The sequence below is a fragment of the Heptranchias perlo genome, chromosome 32, assembly GCF_035084215.1.
Source record: "Heptranchias perlo isolate sHepPer1 chromosome 32, sHepPer1.hap1, whole genome shotgun sequence".
Classification (NCBI taxonomy): Eukaryota; Metazoa; Chordata; class Chondrichthyes; order Hexanchiformes; family Hexanchidae; genus Heptranchias; species Heptranchias perlo.
In genome coordinates this window covers 1676683-1704317 of record NC_090356.1, presented here as the reverse complement: position 1 = coordinate 1704317, position 27635 = coordinate 1676683, and the positions used below count along the sequence as shown (strand labels likewise).

The 27635-nt window shown below is 45.5% G+C and overlaps 1 protein-coding gene across 4 annotated transcripts in view; it reads right to left on the bottom strand.

Annotated features, from left to right (window-relative positions):
• Positions 1-27635, bottom strand: part of LOC137300911 (matrix remodeling-associated protein 8-like) — a 63321-nt gene that overhangs the window by 26208 nt on the left and 9478 nt on the right. For all 4 annotated transcript variants that reach the window (XM_067970173.1, XM_067970174.1, XM_067970175.1 and 1 more), the window contains exons 2-4: positions 17257-17283; positions 15680-15985; positions 9188-9289 (exon numbers count right to left, since the gene is read on the bottom strand). In XM_067970173.1, the coding sequence (XP_067826274.1) occupies positions 9188-9289; positions 15680-15985; positions 17257-17283 (435 nt within the window). The remainder of the gene's footprint in view (positions 1-9187; positions 9290-15679; positions 15986-17256; positions 17284-27635) is intronic.

The following is a 27635-nucleotide window of genomic DNA, read 5'->3' as shown; positions in this document are numbered from 1 at the left end:
GACTGAGGGAAGTAACAAGTACTTAATAAGTAGTTGATCTATTTATGGTTTTATATGGCACTGTTGTTGAGTGGATGAACAATTTCTTCTGGAAATCATAGCTGGTCCTGTATCTTAAAAGGGGCAACTGATTAAAACAAATAAGCAATACCAGGTATGAGAAACCCAGTCTGCGAAACTGGAAGTTTTAGCTTTTGTATCGGAGAATGGTAATCTCTTACCCTGTAAGGTTGAACCAAAGTTTACTCAGTCCTTGTGATTGGAAGTTATAGTATTTACAGCACAGAAGCAGGCCATTTGGCCCAACTGGTCCATTCCAGTGTTTATGCTTCAGACGAGCCTCCTCCCACCTTACTTCATCTCACCCTATCAACATATCCTTCTATTTCTTTCTCCCTCATGTATTTATCTAGCTTCCCCTTAAATGCATCTATGCTATTCGCCTCAACTCCTCCACATGGTAGCAAATTCCACATTCTAGCCAGTCTTTGAGTAACAAAGTTTCCCCTGAATTCTTTATTGGATTTATTGGTGACTATCTTATATTTATGGACCCTAGCTTTGGACTCACCCACAAGTGGAAACATCAAGTGAGTTGGGTCTTTCCAAATTGGACTTTTTATACGAAATGGTATAACTGTTCACTTGCCTGGCCTCCAGTCCCAGAACCTATATTTACTGTTTCTCACCGTACCCCAAGAGTAATACTCCAGAAACCCAGCAGCCGATTTAATCGTACACTCTGCGCAATGGAATCATCGAGCTGGCTCTTTGTACTCCGTTTAGAGGAAGAGGTAAGAGTGAACGAAGGCATCCCATTCCCATTAGGGTTATCGCAGCATTCAGGCAATCTCGAAAAGTGAATCATCTTAAATTATAAGTTAAGAGAGTCACCCCGCCCTTGGTAGAACCTCCCCCACCCCTCAGTAGAAGCCCCCCTTTGGTACAGCCTCCCCGACAGAAGAGGCTCCCCCACCTCTTGATTGAGCTTCCATCCCCCTCAGTAGAAGCCCCCCCTCGATAAAGCCATTCCCTTTGGTAGAAGCCCCCACTTTGGTAGAGGCCCCCAGTAGAGCCCCCCCCCAACTCGGTAGAGCCACCCCCCTCGGTAGAAGCCCCTCCCTCAGGAGAGGTCCCCCCAGCTAATGGTGGTTTCTCCTGTTGTTCCATTAGATTCTTTCAAAACCACCCTGGTCACATAGCAATTATGTTTCTCCCTGTTCTTTTGCTTTTCTGCTACCTTATTTTTTCCTTATTGTAATTGTTTCCAATCTCACATTTACCCACAACCTCCCCCCCCAGTGATCCGCAAACAGAGTGGGTTGACAGGTGACTTCCTTCACACCTTTCCACTTCCCTTCTGAATCAAGTTGTTGGGATGGGGGTACGTGTCAGTCATTGGCTGCAGCTGACTCTGACCTATCCTCCTTGATAAGGACCACTCTCTTCCAATCCCCAGGCCAGCAGCACGTATTCTAAACCCCCTAACACCCCATCATAGGCGTGTGGCTTTGACCCACCTGTTTACGGAGCTGTTTAATGGTCTATTATTCGTTCATGGGATGTGGGCGTCGCTGGCGAGGCCGGCATTTATTGCCCATCCCTAATTGCCCTTGAGAAGGTGGTGGTGAGCCGCCTTCTTGAACCGCTGCAGTCCGTGTGGTGAAGGTTCTCCCACAGTGCTGTTAGGAAGAGAGTTCCAGGATTTTGTCCCAGCGACCATGAAGGAACGGCGATATATTTCCAAGTCGGGATGGTGTGTGACTTGGAGGGGAATGTGCAGGTGGTGTTGTTCCCATGTGCCTGCTGCTCTTGTCCTTCTAGGTGGTAGAGGTTGCGGGTTTGGGAGGTGCTGTCGAAGAAGCCTTGGCGAGTTGCTGCAGAGCATCCTGTGGATGGTACACACTGCAGCCACAGTGCGCCGGTGGTGAAGGGAGTGAATGTTTAGGGTGGTGGATGGGGTGCCAATCAAGTGGGCTGCTTTATCTTGAATGGTGTCGAGCTTCTTGAGTGTTGTTGGAGCTGCACTCATCCAAGCAAGTGGAGAGTATTCCATCACACTCCTGACTTATGCCTTGTAGATGGTGGAAAGGCTCTGGGGAGTCAGGAGGTGAGTCACTTGCCGCAAAATACCCAGCCTCTGACCTGCTCTTGTAGCTACAGTATTTATATGGCTGGTCCAGTTAAGTTTCTGGTCCCCAGGATGTTGATGGTGGGTGATTCGGTGATGGTAATGCCATTGAATGTCAAGGGGAGGTGGTTAGACTCTCTCTTGTTGGAGATGGTCATTGCCTGACACTTATCTGGCGCGAATGTTACTTGCCATTTATGAGCCCAAGCCTGGATGTTGTCCAGGTCTTGCTGCGTGCAGGTTCAGACTGCTTCATTATTTGAGGGGTTGCGAATGGAACTGAACACTGTGCAATCATCAGCGAACATCCCCATTTCTGACCTTATGATGGAGGGAAGGTCATTGATGAAGCAGCTGAAGATGGTTGGGCCTAGGACACTGCCTTGAGGAACTCCTGCAGCAATGTACTGGGGCTGAGATGATTGGCCTCCAACAACCACTACCATCTTCCTTTGCGCTAGGTATGACTCTACTTTCATGAAGAGCATGAAGTAAGGAAATATAAAATATAATAGGCTGACAACTTGATATAAGTAAACAGCATCATGGGATAGTTAGCATATGTGATTAACTGCAAAGCTTACAAAATGCCTAGATGATGAGATATGAGGATTAGGGTAGTTTGGCAATGTTAGGGTTAAAATAGACATGTCATGGAAAAGTACTGAGACTAGATCAGCTTAGAAGAACTGGAGCATGACACAGTAGCTAGCGGTTTCACGCCAAAAACAGGTTGTGTGACATTCTGCATAAGTGAACAGAACTGGTTTAAGTCCAGTTTAGACAAAAGGATAGCACATGGTGCCAGGGATACAACTTATCCGGTGACCAAAGATATAAATATGGGATGGAGATGTGCATTCTTTGTTACTCAAGGCTGAGAACTACCTTTGATAGGAGCAGCGTAGTCCCTGGTGGGTATGCTACTTGTGAGTATATAGATGTATTGCTTGTTTGTAATAATCTGTTAGGGCTTGATTTTACAATGGTGGCGGATTGGCAGTGGGGGGTGAAGGTGTGCGTGTCAAACCCACATGAACAAAACTTATCGTTTCCGATGCGATCGCACGTTGATTGGTAGTGATTAACGTCCTCTCCGAGTTTCGCGCCCGGCAGCTAGCCTGATTGACAGGCTGGCTGCCATCAGGAGCTGCAATGCGAGGGGGAGTGGTGAGAAAGAGACAGAGCGAGACATCATCCGGCGATGAAACGGAAGACCGGGGAGGGGGGGGAATGGAAGATCCGGCACTGGACTGAAAGACCAGGAGGCGGGGAGGGAGGACATCGGGGGAAGATCGGGAGGACATCAGGGGAGGGGGAGAAGAGGGGGACATCGGAGCGGGAGACATCGGAGCAGGTTTCAAAAGAAGGTTCATTTAGTGTTTTCACTTATTTCCATGGTTTTTTATTTAACTTATTTAGTTTCTTTTTGCCTGGCGTGAATCAGAAGCGGTGGGCAAGACGCCCAGGTAAGTTAAAAATCTTTTTAAGTATTTAATCTGTCACAGGTAAAGCGCCTTAAGTACCTTAATGAGGTACATTTGGCTCTTTAACTGCCGGCGGGACTTCCGTTTTCGGATCGCCCGCGCGCACACTGGCGGGACCCTGGGAAACTAGGAAGTCAGCGGGTTGGAGCCGGCTTCCGGACCTGAATGGGATTTCCGCAATTTTCCGAGCCCCCCGCCCCCAACATTACCTCCTAAAATCAACCCCCTTAATGTTCAATATATCTCTGAAGTTAATCCATCCCTAGTGTCTGATCCTATTATTATTCAGGACTATATTGAAAATCCGAACACAGAAGCATTCAATTCATAACCTCAGGGTTGGCTGAAGTCCTTTTCAAATCACTTAATCTCCATCCCAAGCAGAACCCCCAAGAAAATACTCAAGGAGTGTTTACTGTTTCAGCAAAAGTAAAAATAGAAACGTTTCTGGTAAAACATATTTGTGGGAAGTCTTTTTGTGTTCACTGTATTTACAGTAATCTCCCTGGAATGCTAATGACTGATTGGTTTGCCTTTTGTCAGTTCACTGAAAATTATGTTGGAAAAATTCGATAAGGATCCGTTTTGGGCGGTCCACCCCGCGCCTGACGGACCCTGCGCTGGCAGGATGCAAGTTTGGACCAAAGGGAGCACTTACCTGCAATCGGAGTTCCTTTCCAGGCCTTGCACGTGGAATCAATGCAATTTGCACTTTCCACCACCAGAGGGAGCTCAAGCTCTTAAAGGGAGGATGTTTCTTAGAAATTTCTTAAAGGTAGCTGGTACCTGTTATTTGCTGAAAATAACAGTCTGCTGTCTGCATGGAGTCTGAACAGAGATCAGACATCGCACACATAAAACACAGATGCAGATCTCATCCCTATGTTTACACACTGATGAGTTAAGTTAAAACATTGGATAAAGGTTGCACACTACTAAGTCCCACATCCTCCAATCTGCACACCAGACCTCACCAATCTGCCGATCTGAGTTGGTACCAGGCCTGCGAGAGAGCATGCACCAAGGTTCTCTACTGATGCACTAGAGAACTTGGATGCAAGAGGAGGACAGAAGGAGGGACATCCTATATCCGCCGGGGGGGGGGGGGCGGGGGTGGGTGGAGGCGGGGGCAAGAGGCCCTCCAGACATATATTCAAAAGACAGTGGGAGGCGAGGTCAATGCCGGGCGCACAGCATCATGAACATGGACGCAGTGCAGAAAGTTGTTCAATGCTTTGACATGAGTAACAAGCCACACACACTGGCAGCTATTCAACCATGACAGGCACATCACCCAGGCACAAGTCCCGCTTTCTTGCAGGAGAAGGTGCCGCATATCAAGAGGCAGTAAATGGCAGTGGCATTTAGCCGCTCAAGCCTCTTGCACATTTGTGATCTTGAAACATTTGCCTGAGGAAGGAGAAAATCTCCGAAAGCTTGTGAATTTAAAATAAAATTGCTGGACTATAACTTGGTGTTGTAAAATTGTTTACAATTGTCAACCCCAGTCCATCACCGGCATCTCCACATCATGACCATTCAATGAGATCACGGTGGACCTGTGACCTAACTCCATATACGCGTCTTAGCCTCATATCCCTTAATACCCTTGGTTCACAGAAATCTATCAATCTCAGATTTAACATTCACAACTGCTGTCTGTAGAAGAGAGTTCCAAACATCTCCCATCCTTTGCGTGTAGAAGCATTTCCTAACTTCACTTCTGCACGTCCTGGCTCTAAATGTTAGGCTATGTCCCCGCGTCCTAGTATTCAAGTGTAGGAGACCTCCAAAAACAGTTACAAATGTCTCGGCAGCCAGAAACAATAATCCAGCCACTAACCTGTAAATCCTGCATGGTCCCTTTAAATAGGGCCAGTGGAGGGTCCTCCAGGCACTCTAAGACAAGTTCAGATGGTCGGGGTTAAGACTGTGCGTTGAGTTGAGTGTTAAGTCCCAAAATGGTGTCTTTCACTTTAAATCAGCGTTGCACACTGATTGAAGCCATTTTCTCCATACTTTACATGATTCCAGCGTTTGTTATCTGCGCCTGCGCAAACTCTTATACCAAGATGGCGTCTGGCGCACGTCACACAGGAAACGTGCGTGCGCATCCAAGACGCCATCTTCGATATCGGTGAGGACGTGTAGCGCCAAAACAAAGGGCGCCCTATGTGTCTGTGAATCAGTACAAGAGAAAGCTGGCACTCAGTCACTGTATTCCACTGCTGTATATTGTTTATTAACTTCGAGTAATCGAAAGATCTTGTTTATCGGCAGAATACTCATTGAATATTCTGCACCGATAATGGACAATGGCGTCATTATGAAGTCCTTCACAGTATTCTAATGGATTGACACCATGTAATCAATAACTAGTGGCTCTCAGTCTGAGTATTTCACCAAACAGAGATCTGCCGTTCACAGGGAGTGATCATGTGCACCAATCCACACGTATCACTTGGTAACACAGAGCCCTGGCACACTCTATGTTTGGGTACTGTTATGAAGAATGAGAGCAACGGCCCTGAGCCATGCTTGATGCCATCAGAACCCTGAGGCTTGTGAAATACAATTAACTCACTGCAAATTGTTAATTTTTTCTCATTTGTACAACACTAAGCTTAAACAAACATTTTTTTACCGGGGGAACTTTTTCATCCAAAGGGTAATCAGGTTGTGGAATAAGTCACCAGGCACAGACTGTGTAAATGAGGTCAAGAGGCAATTAGATGTGTTTCTGGAGAGGGATTGAGGGATACGGGGAAAAGGTAGGTGGGGTTGAGGGATATGGAGAGAAGGTGAATAGGTGGGGTTGAGGGATAAGGTGAGAAGGTGGGGTTGAGGGATATGGTGAGAAGGTGAGTAGGTAGGGTTATGGAGAGAAGGTGGGGTTGAGGGATATGATGAGGGGGATGAGTAGGTGAGGTTGAGGGATATGGTGAGAAAGCGGGGTTGAGGGATATGGTGAGAAAGCGGGGTTGAGGGATATGGTGAGGTGGTGATTAGGTGGGGTTGAGGGATATGGGTTGGTGAGTAGGTGGGATTGAGGGATATGGTTGAGGTGGTGAGTAGGTGAGGATGAGGGATTTGGTGAGGTGGTGAGTAGCTGGGGTTGAGAGATATGGGGAGAAGGTGGGGTTTAGGGATATGGCGAGGTGGTAAGTAGGTGGGGTTGAGAGAAGGTGAGTAGGTGGGGTTGAGGGATTATGGAGAGAAGGTAGGGTTGAGGGGTATGGTGAGTTGGTGAGTAGGTGGAGTTGAGGGATATGGTAAGAAGGTGGGGTTGAGGGACATGGTGAGGTGGTAAGTAGGTGGGTTAAGAGATATGGGGAGAAGATGGTGTTGAGGGATATGGAGTGGTGAGTAGGTGGGGTTGAGGGATACGGTGAGAAGGTGAGTAGGTGGGATTGAGGGATATGGTGAGGTGGTGAGTAGATGGGGTTGAGGGATATGGGGAGAAGGTGGGGTTTAGGGATATGGTGAGGTGAGTAGGTGGGGTTGAGGGATATGGGGAGGTGAGTAAGTGGGATTGAGGGATATGGTGAGGTGAGTAGGTGAGGTAGAGGGATATGGAGAGAAGGTAGGGTTGAGGGATATGGTGAGGTCATGTGTAGGTGGGGTTGAGAGATATGGGGAGAAGGTGGGGTTTAGGGATATGGGGTGGTGAGTAGGTGGGGTTGAGGGATATGTGGAGAAGGTGAGGTTTAGGGATATGGTGAGGTGAGTAGGTGGGGTTGAGGGATATGGTGAGAAGTTGAGTAGGTAGGGTTGAGGGATATGGTGAGAAGGTGAGTAGGTGAGGTAGAGGGATATGGAGAGAAGGTAGGGTTGAGGGATATGATGAGGTCATGTGTAGGTGGGGTTAAGCGATATGGGGAGAAGGTGGGGTTTAGGGATATGGGGTGGTGAGTAGGTGGGGTTGAGGGATATGTGGAGATGGTGGGGTTTAAGGATATGGTGAGGTGAGTAGGTGGGGTTGAGGGATATGGTGAGAAGTTGAGTAGGTAGGGTTGAGGGATATGGTGAAAAGGTGAGTAGGTGAGGTAGAGGGATATGGAGAGAAGGGAGGGTTGAGGGATATGATGAGGTCATGTGTAGGTGGGGTTGAGAGATATGGGGAGAAGGTGGGGTTTAGGGATATGGTGAGGTGAGTAGGTGGGGTTGAGGGTTATGGTGAAGTGGTGAGTAGATGGGGTTGAGGGATATGTGGAGAAGGTGGGGTTTAGGGATATGGTGAGGTGAGTAAGTGGGGTTGAGGGATATGGGGAGGTGGGTAGGTGGGGTTGAGGGATATGGTGAGAAGTTGAGTAGGTAGGGTTATCAAAAATGGATGGAATAGTTGTGCCTAACAGCCTTTTCCTGTTCTTCCATTTCATCCCTTTGATTCCATTTCTGTAGAGTGATATAAAGTTAACGTTCTCATGCTTAACTTGTGACACCTTGTGACTAAAACGAATTCTTGATACTATCAAGGAGAATGAGAGATGTGACAACCTGATTGTTCAGGGCAATTAATTTATGTGCCGGAGAAGATGTAATAGTGTCCCGCCCTCTTGAAAAGAGACCTTCGCTCCCAGCAAAATCGAGAGTGCGATCAGGTGTGATGGGCATTGCCTCTCAATTAAGATTGTGCTCCATAATCCTGGCTCAGACAGAGAACCTATCAAAAATTGAAGGAGTTTTAAAAAATTGCTCTGGAACTAAAATCATCCTCTGGAACTAAAACAATGTATATCAGGTATGACAGTGAGTTCCACATATCTCACGTGTGTTCAGGTGTGTGGGAGCTCTTGTCTTTCATAGTCTCACCTGTTTGTCACCACTTAAGATTTCCCCTGCACAGACATCTCCACCTACATTGTGTTGAAAGGGTGGAATTCAGATCAGTGCTTCAGATGGAGCATTGTTCTCTGTAGGACCTTCAAATCAGATGATTTTTCCAGCTTTGCGTATTGTGTACCACTGCTGTTATTCTCAGTGGTGCTATTAAATGTTGGGATGTCCTGATTAAAGCAGGACAGATGAGAGAGGTGTATCTACAAACTACAGTCATTGAATTACATTGAAATTACAATACAGAAACAGGCCATTCGGCCCAACTTGAGCATGTTGGTGCTTATCCTCCACACGTGCAGAATCCTAATCCTAGTGCCCGCCCTGTTCCCAGATCCCTTCATTCCCCTTTCCTTCAACCACCTATCTAACCTATTCTTTAATGTTGACATGGTCTCTGCTCCAATCACTAACTCTGGTAGTGCATTCCACAGCCTCACAACCCTCTTTGTAAAAAAGTTTCTGGTGCTCTCTGTCATAAATCTTATATCTATGTCCCTTATTCTAAACCCCTCAATCACTGGAAACAGTCTGCTTCTATCTACTATATCCCATCCCTTCATAGTTTTAAATACCTCTATCAAGTCATACTTTCATCTCCTTCGTTCTAACAAAAACAGCCCCAGTCGCCTCAACAAAAGCAGATTAAACACTTGATTCAGTGCGCAATTCTCCCTTGGCTTCTGTCTGTGCCGGATTTCCCTACCTTGTGCTAGTCCAACCCTTCACTTACCCGATTTGGTGATATTGAGTTGAATTTTGATTGTTTCGTAAAGGTGACAGTAATGATGGTGAAGATTACATGAGTAAATCCCTCGGTCATTTGTTCCAACGTCTGTAAAAGCAGGAAAATAAAGGGAGGTTAGAATTCTTATTCGAGCACACTGGATAATTATGGTACAACGAAAGAAATATAAACATCAATCATCAAATATTAGCTGCTTCCATTATCACTTTCAGCACGAGCATCAAAGAACTGTTGATCAGAGTGACTCAACAGTGAGAGGATTCACTCCAACATGGTTTTACAATAAAATCTGCAAACAATACCAATTACTTTACACACCGATTGTCACTCACAAGCTTTAGTCAGGAGTGTCCAAGCTTTTGTCTTCGTGGGCTGCATATTGTGTACCATGGACCCTTGGGGCCATGTATAAAGTTTAAATCCCCATTCCCATTAATTCCCAGATATCTCAAGTTACTGATCTCGGCATTCTGATTTAGGAATTTTCCACGAATCAGGATGCAGAGTTAAGAATAGCCCTTTCCAAACCTGCAGGTCAGATTCAACAGACAAAAAAAAAGTGCAAAAGTTGTCTAGACTTCGAGGACTGAACTGCCAGGACATGTGGTCCTAGAGTGGCAGCTTGGGTACACTTTCCTTAGGTTCTACAGGGACTGGGTGGCACAGTGACTGAAAACATTCCCCAATGGGGCCTGGCTTCAAATCACAGCAACAACTTATATTTATTGAGCACCCTTGCCGTACAGAAACGTCCAAAGGCGCATCACAGAGGCAGAATCAGACAAAAATGGATGCCGAGCCATAGAAGAAGATATTAAGACGAGTGACCAAGATTTTGATCAAAGAGGTGGGTTTTAAGGAGGATCTTAAAGGTGGAGACAAGAGGGGTTATAGAATCATAGAAGTTTACAACATGGAAACAGGCCCTTCGGCCCAACATGTCCATGTCGCCCAGTTTATACCACTAAGCTAGTCCCAATTGCCTGCACTTGGCCCATATCCCTCTATACCCATCTTACCCATGTAACTGTCCAAATGCTTTTTAAAAGACAAAATTGTACCCGCCTCTACTACTGCCTCTGGCAGCTCGTTCCAGACACTCACCACCCTTTGAGTGAAAAAATTGCCCCTCTGGACCCTTTTGTATCTCTCCCCTCTCACCTTAAATCTATGCCCCCTCGTTATAGACTCCCCTACCTTTGGGAAAAGATTTTGACTATCGACCTTATCTATGCCCCTCATTATTTTATAGACTTCTATAAGATCACCCCGAAACCTCCTACTCTCCAGGGAAAAAAGTCTCAGCCTATCCAACCTCTCCCTATAAGTCAAACCATCAAGTCCCGGTAGCATCCTAGTAAATCTTTTCTGCACTCTTTCTAGTTTAATAATATCCTTTCTATAATAGGGTGACCAGAACTGTACACAGTATTCCAAGTGTGGCCTTACTAATGTCTTGTACAACTTCAACAAGACATCCCAACTCCTGTATTCAATGTTCTGACCAATGAAACCAAGCATGCTGAATGCCTTCTTCACCACCCTATCCACCTGTGACTCCACTTTCAAGGAGCTATGAACCTGTACCCCTAGATCTCTTTGTTCTATAACTCTCCCCAACGCCCTACCATTAACGGAGTAGGTCCTGGCCCGATTCGATCTACCAAAATGCATCACCTCACATTTATCTAAATTAAACTCCATCTGCCATTCATCGGCCCGCTGGCCCAATTTATCAAGATCCCGTTGCAATCCGAGATAACCTTCTTCACTGTCCACAATGCCACCAATCTTGGTGTCATCTGCAAACTTACTAACCATGCCTCCTAAATTCTCATCCAAATCATTAATATAAATAACAAATAACAGCGGACCCAGCACCGATCCCTGAGGCACACCGCTGGTCACAGGCCTCCAGTTTGAAAAACAACCCTCTACAACCACCCTCTGTCTTCTGTCGTCAATCCAATTTTGTATCCAATTGGCTACCTCACCTTGGATCCCGTGAGATCTAACCTTATGTAACAACCTACCATGTGGTACCTTGTCAAAGGCTTTGCTAAAGTCCACGTAGACCACGTCAACTGCACAGCCCTCATCTATCTGCTTGGTTACCCCTTCAAAAAACTCAATCAAATTCGTGAGACATGATTTTCCTCTCACAAAACCATGCTGACTGTTCCTAATCAGTCCCTGCCTCTCCAAATGCCCGTAGATCCTGTCTCTCAGAATACCTCTAACAACTTACCCACTACAGATGTCAGGCTCACCGGTCTGTACTTCCCAGGCTTTTCCCTGCCGCCCTTCTTAAACAAAGGCACAACATTTGCTACCCTCCAATCTTCAGGCACCTCACCTGTAGCTGTCGATGATTCAAATATCTCTGCTAGGGGACCCGCAATTTCCTCCCTAACCTCCCATAATGTCCTGGGTTAAGGGAGGGAATTCCAGAGCGTGTGACATAGGTTGCTGAAAGCACGGCCACCAATGGTGGGTCGACGCACATGAGACCAAAGTTGGAGAAATGGAGAATTCTGGGGCGGGGGGTGGTATAGGGCTGGAGGAGGTTACAGAGATGGGGAGGGGCGAGGCAATGAAGGGATTTAAACAAGAGGATGAGAATTTTAAATTGGAGGCTTTGGAGAACTGGGAGCCAAAGTAGGTCAGCAAGGACAGGGAGGTCAGTGAGTGGGTCTTGGTGTGACACAGGATACGGGCATCAGAGTTTTGGATGAGCTGAAATTTATGGAACATGAAGGATGAGAGATAGGAAGCTGGCCAGAACAGCATTGGAATAGTTGAGTTTGAAAGTGTCAAAGGCATGGATAAGGGTTTTAGCAGCAGATGAGCAGAGGCAGGGGCAGAGACGGGCAATGTTACAAAGGTGGAAGTAGGCGATCTTTGTGATTAGGAGGATATGGGGGTTAGCTTAGCTCCGGATCGAATAGGTCACCGAGGCTGCAAACCATCTGGTTCAAGAGACAATAGCCAGGAAGAGGTTGGAACCAGTGGCAAAGGTACAGAATTTGTCGGGGAGGGTGGGGGGTGCTGAAGATGATGCCTTCAGTCCTCCCAATGTTTAACTGGAGGAAATTGTGGCTCATCAAGGACTGGATGTCGGACAAGCAGTCCAACAACACAGAGACAATGGAAGAGTCAAGAGAGGTAGTGGAGGTAGAGCTGGGTGTCATCAGCGTACATATTTTCAGAAGATGTTGCCACGGGTCAATGTGTAGATGAGGAAGAGGAAGGGGCCACAGGTAGATCCTTGGGAGACGGTGCTCGGTGGGAAGAGAAGCCATTGCAGGAGATGCACTGGCTACAATCAGAGAGGAAAGAGTGGAACGAGGCGAGGGCACTGGAAGAGGATGGTGTGGTCAATCATGTCAAAAGCTGCAGAGGTTGAGGAGGATGAGAGGGATAGTGCACCACGGTCACAGTCACAGAGGGTGTCATTTGTGACTTTAATCAGGACTGCATCAGTACAGTGGCAGGGGCGGAAACCTGAATGGAGAAGTTCAAACATGGAATTGCAGGAAATATGGGCACGGAATTGGGAGGCGGCAACACATCCAAGGACTTTGGAAAGGCAGGGAAGGTTGGTGATGGATGGTAGTTTGCAAAGAGAGAGAAGTTGAGAGTGGGTTTTTTGAGGATGAGAAGATGATGGCAGTTTTGAAAGGGAGGGCAACACTACCTAAGGTGAGGGAACCATTTACAATAGAATTGGGCCAGGAAGGGAATTGGGTGGTCAGCAGTTTAGTGGGAATAGGGTCGCGAGAGCAGGAGGTGGACATGATGAGCTCGGACAGTGCATGAGGGAAGATAGGAGAGAAACAACAGAAAGATGTGGGTTCAGGGCAACAGGAGTCTGGGCAGAGGCTTGGCTTTGTGGGCAAGGGGAAGAAAGTAGCAGAGGCAGTTGGACGATGGTCTCAATCTTAGTGACAAAGAAGTCCTTAAGCTCCTTGCACTTGTTGTTAGAGGTGAAGGTGGAGGGGCAGAGGAGAGGAATTTAAGAAGACAGTTGGTTGTGGAGAAGAGATGTCTGGGGTTATATTTGCTCTCCAAGATGATCCTGGAATAGTTTTGGCAGAGGAGAGCAGGGCCCAATATTGGTTCATGTAGTCCAGCCAGATCCGGTGACACATGGCTAAACCAGTCCTACACCAAATATGCTCCAGTCCTCCTTCCTTCGATTTGAAAGAGTGGGGATGGGGGGCCAGATTAAGCCCAGACCTACAGGTTGAATGTCTTCTCTCTCTGCTAGCTGTAACTGTCATAAGTGAAATGAGTTTGGAGCACTCACTATTCAATTACCGCCCCAACAGTCTACTCTCAATCATCAGCAAAGTGATGGAAGGTGTCATCGACAGTGCTATCAAGCGGCACTTACTCACCAGTAACCTGCTCACCGATGCTCAGTTTGGGTTCCGCCAGGACCACTTGGCTCCAGACCTCATTACAGCCTTGGTCCAAACATGGACAAAAGAGCTGTATTCCACAGGTGAGGTGAGAGTGACTGCCCTTGACATCAAGGCAGCATTTGACCGATTTTAGCACCAAGGAGCCCTAGTAAAATTGAAGTCAATGGGAATCAGGGGGAAAACTCTCCAGTGGCTGGAGTCATACCTAGCACAAAGGAAGATGGTAGTGGTTGTTGGAGGCCAATCATCTCAGCCCCAGGACATTGCTGCAGGAGTTCCTCAGGGCAGTGTCCTTGGCCCAACCATCTTCAGCTGCTTCATCAATGACCTTCCCTCCATCATAAGGTCAGAAATGGGGATGTTCGCTGATGACTGCACAGTGTTCAGTTCCATTCGCAACCCCTCAGATAATGAAGCAGTCCGAGCCTGCACGCAGCGAGACCAGGACAACATCCAGACTTGGGCTCATAAGTGGCAAGTAACATTCGCGCCAGACAGGTGCCAGGCAATGACCATTTCCAACAAGAGAGAGTCTAACCACCTCCCCTTGACATTCAACGGCATTACCATCACCAAATCCCCCACCATCAACATCCTGCGGGTTACCATTGACCAGAAACTTAACTGGACCAGCCATATAAATACTGTGGCTACAAGAGCAGGTCAGAGGCTGGGTATTCTGCGGCGAGTGACTCACCTCCTGACTCCCCAAAGCCTTTCCACCATCTATAAGGCACAAGTCAGGAGTGTGATGGAATACTCCCCACTTGCCTGGATGAGTACAGCTCCAACAACACTCAAGAAGTTCGACACCATCCAGGACAAAGCAGCCCCCTTGATTGGCACCCCATCCACCACCCTAAACATTCACTCCCTTCACCACCGGCGCACAGTGGCTGCAGTGTGTACCATCCACAGGATGCACTGCAGCAACTCACCAAGGCTTCTTCGACAGCACCTCCCAAACCCACGACCTCTACCACCTAGAAGGACAAGAGCACCAGGCACATGGGAACAACACCACCTGCAGATTCCCCTCCAAGTCACACACCATCCCGACTTGGAAATATATCACCGTTCCTTCATCGTCGCTGGGTCAAAATCCTAGATCTCCCTTCCTAACAATACTGTGGAAGAACCTTCACCACACGGACTGCAGCGGTTCAAGAAGGCGGCTCACCACCACCTTCTCAAGGGCAATTAGGGATGGGCAATAAATGCCGGCCTCGCCAGTGACGCCCACATCCCATGAACGAATAAAAAAAAGATTCTGGTGTATGCGAGTGTACAGCACAAACTAGAATGCATCCAGTGTTAATTGGCAGTAAACTGGAAATCTTACTCATAGATGTCATGAAGATAGTTGAGCAGGAAATGGAAGAATTTACACTGGTGTAATGAAAGTTGCTGGAGGAAAATTGTTGGGACAATGTAGAGTCAAAATTTAACCCTTTCCATATGTAATACAGAAATGTGTAATGCTGGCACTGGGCAGGGAAAATCTCCATTGAGTAGACATCCCTCCCTTGATATGTACAAAATTCAAAACTATTCTTGACCTTTACAACCTAAACAAACCGACCTGCGATTCACAGGATCCTGTGTCTGGCCTTAACTGAAACAACATTACCCTGTTACTAAACTGTAGAAATTTCAGTCACAAATCTGCTACTTCTACTCCTCATTTCCTTAAGCATCCTTAGGTGTTTTCCATTGAGGGCCACCTTATTCTATAGGCATCGCCTCTTTATCCTACTTTATTTCATAGTCTGTTGACTCTGTGCCTCACTGTATTCTATAGGCGGTGTCACAGTACCCCACCTTATTCTATAGGCGGTGTCACAGTGCCACACCATATTCAATACCCAGTGCCCCTTTACCCCACAGTACTCTATTGGCTGTGTCACTTTATTCCAATCTATTCTACAGGTTATGCTAATAACCCACCTCATTCTATAGGCGGTCACTATATCCTACATTATTCTATAGACTTTGCTGCTTCATCGCAGTCAGTAAAAAATACCTGAAATAAAGAGTAGTTTGTTTTTACCTTTTATCACTAAAGAGAAGTTTCCATTGGAGAACGCAGAGGTCGACATCATTATCCGTCCTTGGTTGTAGCTGTTATAGACCCGTTGATCCCCCGCTGAGAACATATCAAGCACACGTTCGACCTTATATTCACCGTTGATTGAGAACCAGTCCCAATGGGCCACCCGCTGACGGTCATTCAAACGGTCCTGGGTCCAGACTATTCGATGACTGTAGCACTGCAGTACCACCTCCGACCCAGCGGGGGCAGACATGTTTCGGTATTCCACCACAACACTATCCGGGTTCCTCGCATTCGCAGGAACTAGAAAAAGCAATATTATTAATTTGATTTCTCACCTGATTTGAACTCCATTTTCTCCACTCCATGGAAGTAATGTTCTTCCACTTGCCGCCTCCTTCTCTCCTGCCCTGAAGGTGCTGGCTTACTGGGTTGTGAGTTCCAGGGGCACATTTGACCACAGAAGTCATCAAAGGCAAGCTTGATCCTGTCCTCCTCTGACAGCGTACAGATACGCACACACATTCGCACACACACTCTATCCAGCAGGAATCACTGGATAGTGATCTGGAGCAGGAACCTTGGCTGATTTTTCCCTTCCCAGTCCAAGGACAGTGAGGCGATATGGAATCCCTACTGCTGCCTCAGCTGAGAACAATCATGGATGTATTGTGATCTGAGGCTGGAAGTGTTTACTGAAGTTATCTAACTACCTTCTAACACCTTTATCCTGGCAATGAAGAAATGCCTTTTAGATTCAAAATATTCAATTTATTGTGGATGTTTTATTCTCTGACAATTTAATTAGGTAGTTAAGTCAGATTTCTAAACACACTTGTTACCAAGTGAATGTGTCAGAGGATACGAAGGTATTTGGTTTAAGGTGAATCAGCCTGTCTTAGCTTGGATCATTAGTTTAAACTGCACTGACATAAACCTTTTGGATTCTGAGCAACTAAAATTATTGCCTTTTCAATGGCCATTTGAAAACTTTGTCAGAAATGTAACTTTCTAGTGTAGCAAGATTCAAATTTTGTCACTTTAATGGTATTGGAGCTTCACTAGGATTGTGCAAAGTGAGCCCTGTGCCCAGCCTAATATTCACTCTTACATTTCCTCACCGTAGCACTGACTAGGAAGAGACCGTAGTCCCCTCAGTGGGGGAAGATTTTCCCTGGGTACTATCTATAGTGAAGTCATAAACACAATGGGCGGTATTGCTAAACCGCAAGAGCAATTTACACTCCACTGAAATCAATGGAAAAGGAAGATCGACCATTTTGCCCTACCGCCCAGGACCAATTTTGCCCCAAATCTTTACAAATGGCCTCACCTTTCTGTTACACATATAGAGAGGAGCTTTTTCTAAATGGCTGAGATCTGAGCATCAAGCCATATGGAGACTAGAATTTGTGATCATAAGTACACGAGGCAAGAATGTCCAAGCATCAGAGTCAATATGGATAGCTCTTTCAAAGAGCCGACACATCATGATGGGCCGAATGGCCTCCTCCTGTGCTGTACTACTATGATATACTTACATAAATAACATCAAATAATGAGAAATCACTTACCATTAGTGTAGGTGAGGGCAAATTTGGCTGTAAAGAGAGGAAAGAGAAAGATTGTAAGTTTTTAAACTTCCTGGACACTGTCATTGAACTCAGGGACATTTCATGTAAGTATTAAGCTACAGCTTAGATCTTCCTCTGTCATCGTGATAGCTTGCCTTAATCTTGCCCCACTGCTATACTGATAAGGCAGTTCTGTTGTTTAGTTTAATATCTTCACCACATATGCTAACCAGCAAAGTTTTACACTGATAGTTGGTGTATTAGCTTTTTAGCGTTTTTTAACTGGGATTGGAGGTAGTCAGTATAAACCAATCATATCAGTTGGAGGGTGGAACAAGAGCCTGCCAGAACCAATCAGATTAGTTGGAGGGCAAGCGAGGAGTCTGTCAGAACCAATCAGATGAACTGGAAGAGAGGAGGGGAGGCTGTTGGAACCAATCAGATGAACTGGAAGAGAGGAGGGGAGGCTGTTGGAACCAATCAGATGAACTGGAAGAGAGGCGGGGAGGCTGTTGGAACCAATCAGATTGGTTGGAGGACAGGAGCCGAGTCTGTCAGAACAAGTCAATCAGACACTACTTTCTCCCATTGTTATGATGTGGAGATGCCGGTGATGGACTGGGGTTGACAATTGTAAACAATTTTACAACACCAAGTTATAGTCCAGCAATTTTATTTTAAATTCACAAGCTTTCGGAGATTTTCTCCTTCCTCAGGCAAATGTTTCAAGAGCTCCTTGAAGCCTACGCATTGTTGGTTGTGCATGAGCTTGAAGCAGAAACGTTTTAAGATGTGTTGACTGTTGGACAGTCACAAATGTGTTTATATAAAAAATAAGCTGCTGAAATGCAATCAAAGGAATGTTCTGGAGAATGCCCAGCTCTTGTCTTATGTAAAATGTTATTTTCTTTGAAACAAGTTGTGTGCTTTTTTTGAGTTCATGAGAAGTTTTATGACGTAAATATATTAACTGACTTTGATGTACATTTCTGTTCCTGCACTTGTGGAATTGTTAGGGTTGGGAAATAAAATAGGGGTTGGTGTGGGAATGGTGATGAGTTTTACTTAATTTAAAAATGACACTAAGATTCCTACTTTTGGGACTTTGCTGCAGTGTAAAATGTGTGATGGGTGATGTGGGCCAATCGCCTGTTTTCAGGGTGAGTTGTAACGCCAGGTTATGATCTGCAATTTTGCAAGCAATTTGTTACACACTTGTGGCAGAATCCCTTTTACTATCATGCAGTAACTGGGGAGAGAAACCAAAACATCCATATTAGAACAGTCAATATTCAAGATGGGATGACATCATAAAAGTGCTCCTAAACATAATGGGCCTTACTGCCATTGAGGTACAAGTGAGAGCCCTTAACAATAACTGTTGGAAGAAACTGGTAGCAACAACGTCCTCTTATGGATGAGCCCCTGGACAATATCCAGGGAAATGGGAGGACATAATCTCAGAATAATCCTATCTACGACACCGATGATATTTCCATTGTGCACTCTATTCTATCAACCTTTATACCTTCAGTGTAAGGTTGCTCAATGATTGAAAGTTTTGTGTTTAATTTTTTGACCATTTTGCACTCTAGCAGTTGGTTTGAGAGTGTCCAAACTCACCTCACTTGTGTTAATGACTAATCTCCAGAAAGTGAATTAGAATATAGGATGCTTTACCACAAATGGCTATCAAGGCAGAGACTAGATCATCACTTAGAGGGGAACTGGTTAAGTATTTGAAAAGGAAGAATATAAAAGCGGAAATGGGAGGGAACTGGGATGAAAGGAGGCAACTCCAGTTGAAAAGTTGGCACCAACGCAGGGCCGATGGGCTGAGTTGTAATTTCTACGAAGGTCTTCACTGCATTCTATCTGTGCTGGATTTGAACACATGTTTCAGAGGACAAGCAGTTATACATTGCACCACCCAGTTTTCTGGAAGATTCTGGGCAAAACTAAATATAGTTTTGTGTTGTTCAAGGATTAAGTAGACGGTCCAAAACATATGTCAGCCCCAGAATACCATCTCTATAATCTTTAACACATGTTGTACTAAATGATTGTGCTAGACAAGCAGTCTGCTTTTGGTTTACAAAGATGGGTCATTTGCAATTTAAAGGGATGGTTCTGAGTTGAGCCAGTTGAAGTAAAGAGTGTACTTGGATAAAATAGTGACAGGGATGAGCACATGGTACAAACTTAAGGGTTTGTTTCACACTGAAGTGGTGAAACGGTCCTGGCCGGATTGGTAGGTGCCTGATGGTTCCTGTAAATGATGTCTAGGATCTCACCTTACTGTAGATTATCGATATCGTGGAAATCAAGTCAATGCTTTTTTAGAATGTTTGCAAAGTACAATTAAAAAAGATGTGCATTTTCGGGTCTCTCAGTCCTTCACATACAATGAATTAGTTAGTGCAATAACTTGTTATCCGATAATTGCTCATTCCCCCAATGTGTGATATACGGAATCATTGGAATTATTGAGAAAGTAACAGAACTACTTCCTCTCAAGCCACATGCCACGCAGCCTAATACCAGTGCAGATCGAGTGGAGTCACAACATCTCCATTGTCATGACTACCATAAAACATTATGGGGCACCCATTGCAGTAAAGAAAAATTTCAACCACAACACCCAGCTGGAAAAATCTTTTAACAGCTGTCAACAAACCTACACAAACACCAGAATAATAGAGTCGAGCAACATTCCCAGTCCAACATCTAATGACCAGCACATATACTCTTCACGACATCATCTCTCTAATAACCAACACACACTCTCTACATCACTGCATCCTCTCCCTACGAACAACACACACAATCTCCATCACTGTATCCTCTCCCTACTAACCAACACACACTCTCGACATCACTGCATCCTCTCCCTACGAACAACACACACACTCTCCATCACTGTATCCTCTCCCTACGAACAACACACACACTCTCCATCACTGTATCCTCTCCCTGCTAACCAACACACACTCTCTCCGTCACTGTATCCTCTCCCTAATAACAACACACACTCTCTCCATCACTGTATCCTCTCCCTAATAACAACACACACTCTCTCCATCACTGTATCCTCTCCCTAATAACAACACACACTCTCTCCATCACTGTATCCTCTCCCTAATAACAACACACACTCTCTCCATCACTGTATCCTCTCCCTAATAACAACACACACTCTCTCCATCACTGTATCCTCTCCCTAATAACAACACACACTCTCTCCATCACTGTATCCTCTCCCTAATAACAACACACACTCTCTCCATCACTGTATCCTCTCCCTAATAACAACACACACTCTCTCCATCACTGTATCCTCTCCCTACTAACAACACACACACTCTCCATCACTGTATCCTCTCCCTAATAACAACACACACACTCTCCATCACTGTATCCTCTCCCTAATAACAACACACACACTCTCCATCACTGTATCCTCTCCCTACTAACAACACACACACTCTCCATCACTGTATCCTCTCCCTACGAACAACACACACACTCTCCATCACTGTATCCTCTCCCTAATAACCAACACACACTCTCTCCATCACTGTATCCTCTCCCTAATAACAACACACACTCTCTCCATCACTGCATCCGCTCCCTAATCATTGTATCAAATCTTCACACTCTTCCCTGCCACAAGGCTATACATGTCATGGCATTGTCATTGTGTTTGACAAGGTCAGTAGCATTATAGGACTCAGACAGGAGTTGGCATCAGAGCAGATCATCAATTGTTTGTAGCACATCACCAATGCGCATCACTGAGTTACTGTCGCTGTAACCACATTCCCACATCATTACTTTTGAACAACAGTACCCGTGCGTAAGTGATTGCTGCATTGCCAGACTGGCCACGGTTCAGACCTCCAGCTGGGAATTGCTCATCAGGTTTGATAGCCACACGATGTTGCTTATTCTTATTAGACGTGTTCTCCAGATGTTAATTCTCCACTGTTTTACATGGAGTTGGATTAATGGAGAGCAGGAAACTGTGTCTCAACTTCAGTCTACTCTTAGCAGGATGGTGCTGGGACAATGGACGGCGAGGATCATTAGATTGTCTGGGTGCAGCTCTGACTACGGCTACTCCATATGTGTGGAGTGCAATACTTGTCAGTAGGTAAAGATCATCTACCTGGTAGGTTTACAGCAGCCAGTAATGTAACAGCATCAGCAATGAGAATGAAGTTCAATTTCTTTGCATCGGTGGAGCGTTCCCATAACGGCAGCAGAAAAATAGAGTGTCAGAGTTGTGGTCCTTATAGTGTTTGGATCAGTGCACTATTTGAGTTAGTCAGATTTCATAGGATATTATTCCTAGCTCTATCTTTAGCGTTAGTCTGGATGATGTGTTCCTTGTAACATAAGAACATAAGAAATAGGAACAGGAGTAGGCTATACGGCCCCTCGAGCCTACTGCGCCATTTAATGAGATCATGGCTGATCGTCTACCTCAACTCCACTTTCCTGCCCTATCCCCATATCCCTTGATTCCCTTAATCTCCAAAAATTTAGTGATCTCAGTCTTGATCGGTGCTTGGGCCTCAGCAATTTACAATCTATATCAATGACTTAGATGAGGGGACCGAGTGTATGTATCCAAGTTTGCTGACGATATAAAGCCAGGTGGGAAAGTAAGCTGTGAGGAGGACGCAAAGAGGCTGCAAAGGGATAAGGACAGGTTAAGTGATTGGGCAAGAAGGTGGCAGATGGAGTATAATGTGGGGAAATGTGACATTATCCACTTTGGTAGGAAGATTAGAAAAGCAGAATATTTTTTAAAAGGTGAGAGACTAAGAAAGGTTGGTATCCAGAGGGATTTGGGTGTCCTTGTACACAAATCACAGAAAGTTAACATGCAGGTACAGCAAGCAATTAGGAAGGCAAATGGTATGTTAGCCTTTATTGCAAGGGGGTTGGAGTATAAGAGTAAGGAGGTCTTGCTGTAAGGTGAGACCATACCTGGAGCACTGTGTACAGTTTTGGTCTCCTTATCCAAGGAAGGATATACTTGCCTTAGAGGGGGTGCAACAAAGGTTCACTAGATTGATTCCTAGGATGAGAGGGTTGTCCTATGAGGAGATATTGAGTAAAATGGGCCTATATTCTCTGGAGTTTAGAAGAATGAGAGGTCATCTCATTGAAACGTATAAAATGCACAGACCTGTGTCTGATCCGGGTTGGCTCAGTTGATTGGAGATTCAGTATTGTGTCTGATCCGGATGGTCCCCAGTTGATTGCAGGTATAGAGTTGTGTCCGATCCCGATTATCCCGAGTTGATTGCAAACATAGTATAGTGTCTGATCCGGATTGTCTCAAGTTGATTGCAGGTATAGCATTATGTCTGATCAGGATTTCCCCCAGTTGATTGCAGGAATAGCATTATGTCTGATCCGGATTGTCCCCAGTTGATTGTAGGAATAGCATTATGTCTGATCCAGATTTCCCCCAGTTGATTGCAGGTGTAACATCGTGTCTGATCCGAATTTCCCCCAGTTGATTGCAGGTATAGCACTGTGTCTGATCCAGATTGTCCCCAGTTGATTGGAGGTTTAGTACTGTGTCTGATCCAGATTGTCCCCAGTTGATTGGAGATTCAGTATTGTGTCTGATCCGGATGGTCCCCAGTTGATTGCAGGTATAGAGTTGTGTCCGATCCCGATTATCCCGAGTTGATTGCAAACATAGTATAGTGTCTGATCCGGATTGTCTCAAGTTGATTGCAGGTATAGCATTATGTCTGATCAGGATTTCCCCCAGTTGATTGCAGGAATAGCATTATGTCTGATCCGGATTGTCCCCAGTTGATTGTAGGAATAGCATTATGTCTGATCCAGATTTCCCCCAGTTGATTGCAGGTGTAACATCGTGTCTGATCCGAATTTCCCCCAGTTGATTGCAGGTATAGCACTGTGTCTGATCCAGATTGTCCCCAGTTGATTGGAGGTTTAGTACTGTGTCTGATCCAGATTGTCCCCAGTTGATTGGAGATTTAGTATTGTGTCTGATCCAGATTGTCCCCAGTTGATTGGAGGTATATTAATGTGAGGTCAACTAGGGCATCGCTTAGGGTTTCTTCGAAATTATCAAACGTCCGGCTTTACTACAAGTGGCTATCAAGGCATAGACTAGATCATCACTTAAAAGGAAACTGAATAAGTATCAACTGCAGAAGAGTGTCAGTCGGGAAGTGTTCTATGGAATCCTCGTACAGCTCTTGAACTCCATCAGATGATCCCGGGATATCACTGGTACGGCATATTCCTTTGAGCTTCCACAAAGCAATCACAGTTCTCAGGTATCACAGGTATATTTTTAATGGCCGCATCCAGCTCTGATCAGAAGCCTTCCCAATCTGCCTTCTTAAAACTAAATTAACGACGAAACAAGGTGGTCGTCGGGGAGCCAGCCGTGTTGATCTTAATTCCGATGGGTTCACTCAGCCAAGACAGTAATTAAACCTTTACTTCTATCTCACAAGTCATAAAGAATTTAAGATCAGATCTTCACCTCTGCTTGAATATTTACCAATCAAAAATTTTGCTAAGTTGCAGTGTTGAGTGTAAAGCAATCAAGTTTTCTTAGAGTTTTCCTAAGTTTCAGGATTTAAGTTGCGTGTCTCAAGTTTTGTTTTAGGCTGACGATTTGCTCGTTTCTACGGCCACTAGAAGAACATCACCAAATGTCAAGTCTTTTCACAGCATGGTCACAAGGTGGAGTAAAGCTCAGCCTGTCAAAGGGCCATTTTAAACACATTAAGTATCCTTTCTCAGCTTCAGAAACAAAGTGTTCGAGGGAAGTGCCATGGCGGTTAGCTCTGAAGGCAGCTGTGAGCCCTCCTGTCTCTACTGTCAATCAGCCTGCACATCGCTTATTTACAGAGTCCCATTTTAAGCAATACCAAACCAGGGACATACAGTTGCGTAAGAACACAATAGTCTCTCAGAACTTACAATACGACCTGCACAAAACATTGAGGGAAGTCCATCGCACACTAAAAACTGACTCAATTAAACAGTCGCTGTTGACAATATGCAGAATATTTTAAAGAAGTCCAAGAAGGGTTTAATAAACTAAGTAAAGGTATTGATGATGCAGCGCATCATTTAAAAATCTATAAGTGAAGACTACATCTAGAACTTTAATTTCTAGCACAGAGACAACAGCTCCAAGCTTGTCTCTCTCGCAGTATTAATCAACAATATCCCTAATAACCAGCACACGTATCCATAGATACGAACGTGCATTCACACCATTGCAAACATTTAAACCAAACACTACCTGTTGATGCCCTGAGTTCACATCCTGATACACACCAATTCTTAATTTCTCACTGGAGGAATTTAAGTAAGACCTGGGAATTAAAATACCCCAGGCCTGATTTCTAGAGCAGCGGGTGAGTTTTTAACTCACACCAGTGCTCACCTGCAAAAAATGTGCCCGGAGTTAAATCAGGCCCGAGGTGTTGTATAACTACTAATGCAAGTTCTTCCCAGCTGGAAAGAGCTGGGCAGATTTGTTGGAGACAGTTTTACGGTTCTATATTCCCAGATGATTGAGGCTGTCCCGGTCAGTCTGAAGTATATTAAAGAAGTATCGCACCACCTGAACCCACATGTCTTTAAAGGGACCATCTTCTCGTGACAACACATTTTGGCAAAAAATCTTTTCTCGTTTGGTAAAGGACAAGTTACCATCACAACGACAAGTTTCCTCCAATCACTAATGTGAGTGTAAACGCTAGTCTGACCTTCCTGGGGTCCAGCTGTGGGGTGCTGGCTGCCAGTCAGTGCATGTGTGAGCTTAGAAGGTGAGTGCCGGCAGGCCGTTCGACCGTGGGGTGTGGCACAGCCATTATTGAAAATGAACTTCTCTGATGAATCGTTGCTGATTCTAGCACAGCTGACAGAATCCTTGCAATATTAGAAGGGTTGCAGCCACCGACTGTCTCCCATAATCTGTTCTGCCACAGTATGGCCATCTGCATCCATTATCTGACATCAGAACATAAATTGCGAATTCTTTTCAAGTCTGTCTTTCTGCTACTGATATGAGCATTTGTGCAATATAAATACTCCCACCACGTGTCTCTCTGTTTCAGCTTTTGTTTATTATTTCTGGCTCTTGTGAGGTCCGTGAGATCACAAACTCATGGTGAAAGTGCAGGAAATGGATGATGCTAGTCCATTATCTGAAGACTGTGTCAGCCTGCGAGTAAATCTGTGTGTGTGAGTGTGAGCCTCTCCTATCCTGAAGGTGCTGACTCTCACTGCAGTTCAGGTCCCATCTCTCCTGAAGATACTGACTCTCACTGAGGTTCAGGTCCCCATCTCTCCTGAAGGTGCTGACTCTTACTGGGGTTCAGATCTACAGACACCCATGATCCTTCAGTACCTAATCAAGTGGCCATTCTTCATGCGTGAGCCCAAACAGGGAATATCAGGGGGATATTGGACCTTGATGAACATCACAGCGAGCCTGTGATCAGATGACATACATTCACACGCATTTTCCAGACTCACTGAATAGTGATCAGGAATGGTGATACTGGCTTATCTTTTCTCTGCCTTTTGTTTAACATTCACAGGTGTCAGCCGTGAATCAATGTCACTACGAAAAAAAAAAGCCACTACGTGCTGAGGTTCTACCTATCCCCGGTGTTGCAAAGGATGGGCCTGGCCACGCTGCCACGGAACACTCCGTCCAGTTGGACCGTTACGCCCCACCTGTCCCTCGTCGAAAAGTTTATGCAAAAAAAACACTTTCGACCATAAGGCGATCAGTAAGTGGTCCGCACGTAACGTCCACGAGACCCTGCGGGAAAAGGAGACGATGGATCCTGTCAGTTGGTTCCCCGAGCAGACTGTCAATGTCATTTGGCAAAACACCTCATCGCCAGAACTTTCAAACAAGCACCAAGACATAGCTTGGCTGGTGGTGAGAAGGGCCCTTCCTGTCAGATCCTTCATGCACTCCAGGACTCTCAGTGCCACCGCACACTGTCCCCGAGGAGGCTGCGGTGCAGACGAAACCGTCACCCATCTCCTTCTGGAATGCGCCTTTGCAAAGAAGGTCTGGAGAGAGATGCAGTGGTATCTGTCTGGGTTCGTCCCGAGCAGTTCCGTGACACAGGACTCTGTGCTCTACGGGCTGTTCCCGGGGACGCACACCGAGACAGATATCAACTGCTGCTGGAAGACCATTAACTCGGTGAAAGACGCCCTTTGGTCTGCCCGAAACCTGCAGGTCTTCCAGTGCACGGAGCTGTCCTCGACCGAGTATTGCAGACTGGCACATTCCAAGGTCCAGGACTACGTGCTCAGGGACGCACTGAAGCTAGGTGCAGCCGCCGCAAAGGCTCTGTGGGGAAAGGCAACCATTTAGAGCCTTCCCGCCATTGTATACCGAGGGGCTGCAATCAGGGAAAAACCCCCCCGGGCAGAATGTAAAATTCAAATTGCTGTAATGTACCTGTAATGAATCTGTAATGTACCTGTAATGAATCTGTAATCAATAATCTGTATTGAGTATAATGCAATGAGACACCCCAAAGTGTCATGAACTGTAATTATGTACAATGTGTTCATTGAACTGTACTTGATTTAACCTGCAAATTGTATAATCTGTATTGTGTACGTTTGAAATGTGATATGACAACTGTATTGTATGTTTTGCTACAAATTTTATGAATAAAGTATATTTTTTGAAAAAAAAAGGTATCACTCTCGCATCCTCGACCGAATGTTGCCAACTGGCACACTCCAAGGTCCAGGAATACGTGCTGCGGCACGCACTGAGGCGAGGTGCGACCTTCGCAAAGGCTCTATGGGGAAAGACCACCGTGTAAGCCCACCCCACCTTGTATTGTACACCATGAGTCATAAGAAATACTGTGTTTGAACTGTAATAATGAAATTGCTTTGTGTACAACCTGTAGTGTTTTGGTTTGAATTGTACTGGTTTGGAATTGTGATACTTACATTGAACTGTGTGTACCTTTAAATTCTATGAAATAAAGTATACTTTGAAATTTAAAAAATGTATCACTCTCGCATCATCACCCTCATCTACAAGTGGAAGGGGGAAAGGGAAGAAATCAGAAATTGGCAACCCATTTCCTTGCTAAATGTTGACTACAAGATTCTGCCCAAGGCCATGGTCAAAAGGCTCAAGTCTGCTCTGCAGCGGGTGATCCACCCGGACTAGACCTGTACTGAAAACAGCAGGAAGATCTCTGATAGCCTTGTGCTGCTCAGGGATACGATCGCCTACGTGCAGGACAGGGGGTGAACACCTGCCTCATCAGCCTGGACCAGGAGAAGGCCTTCGATAGACTATCCCACAC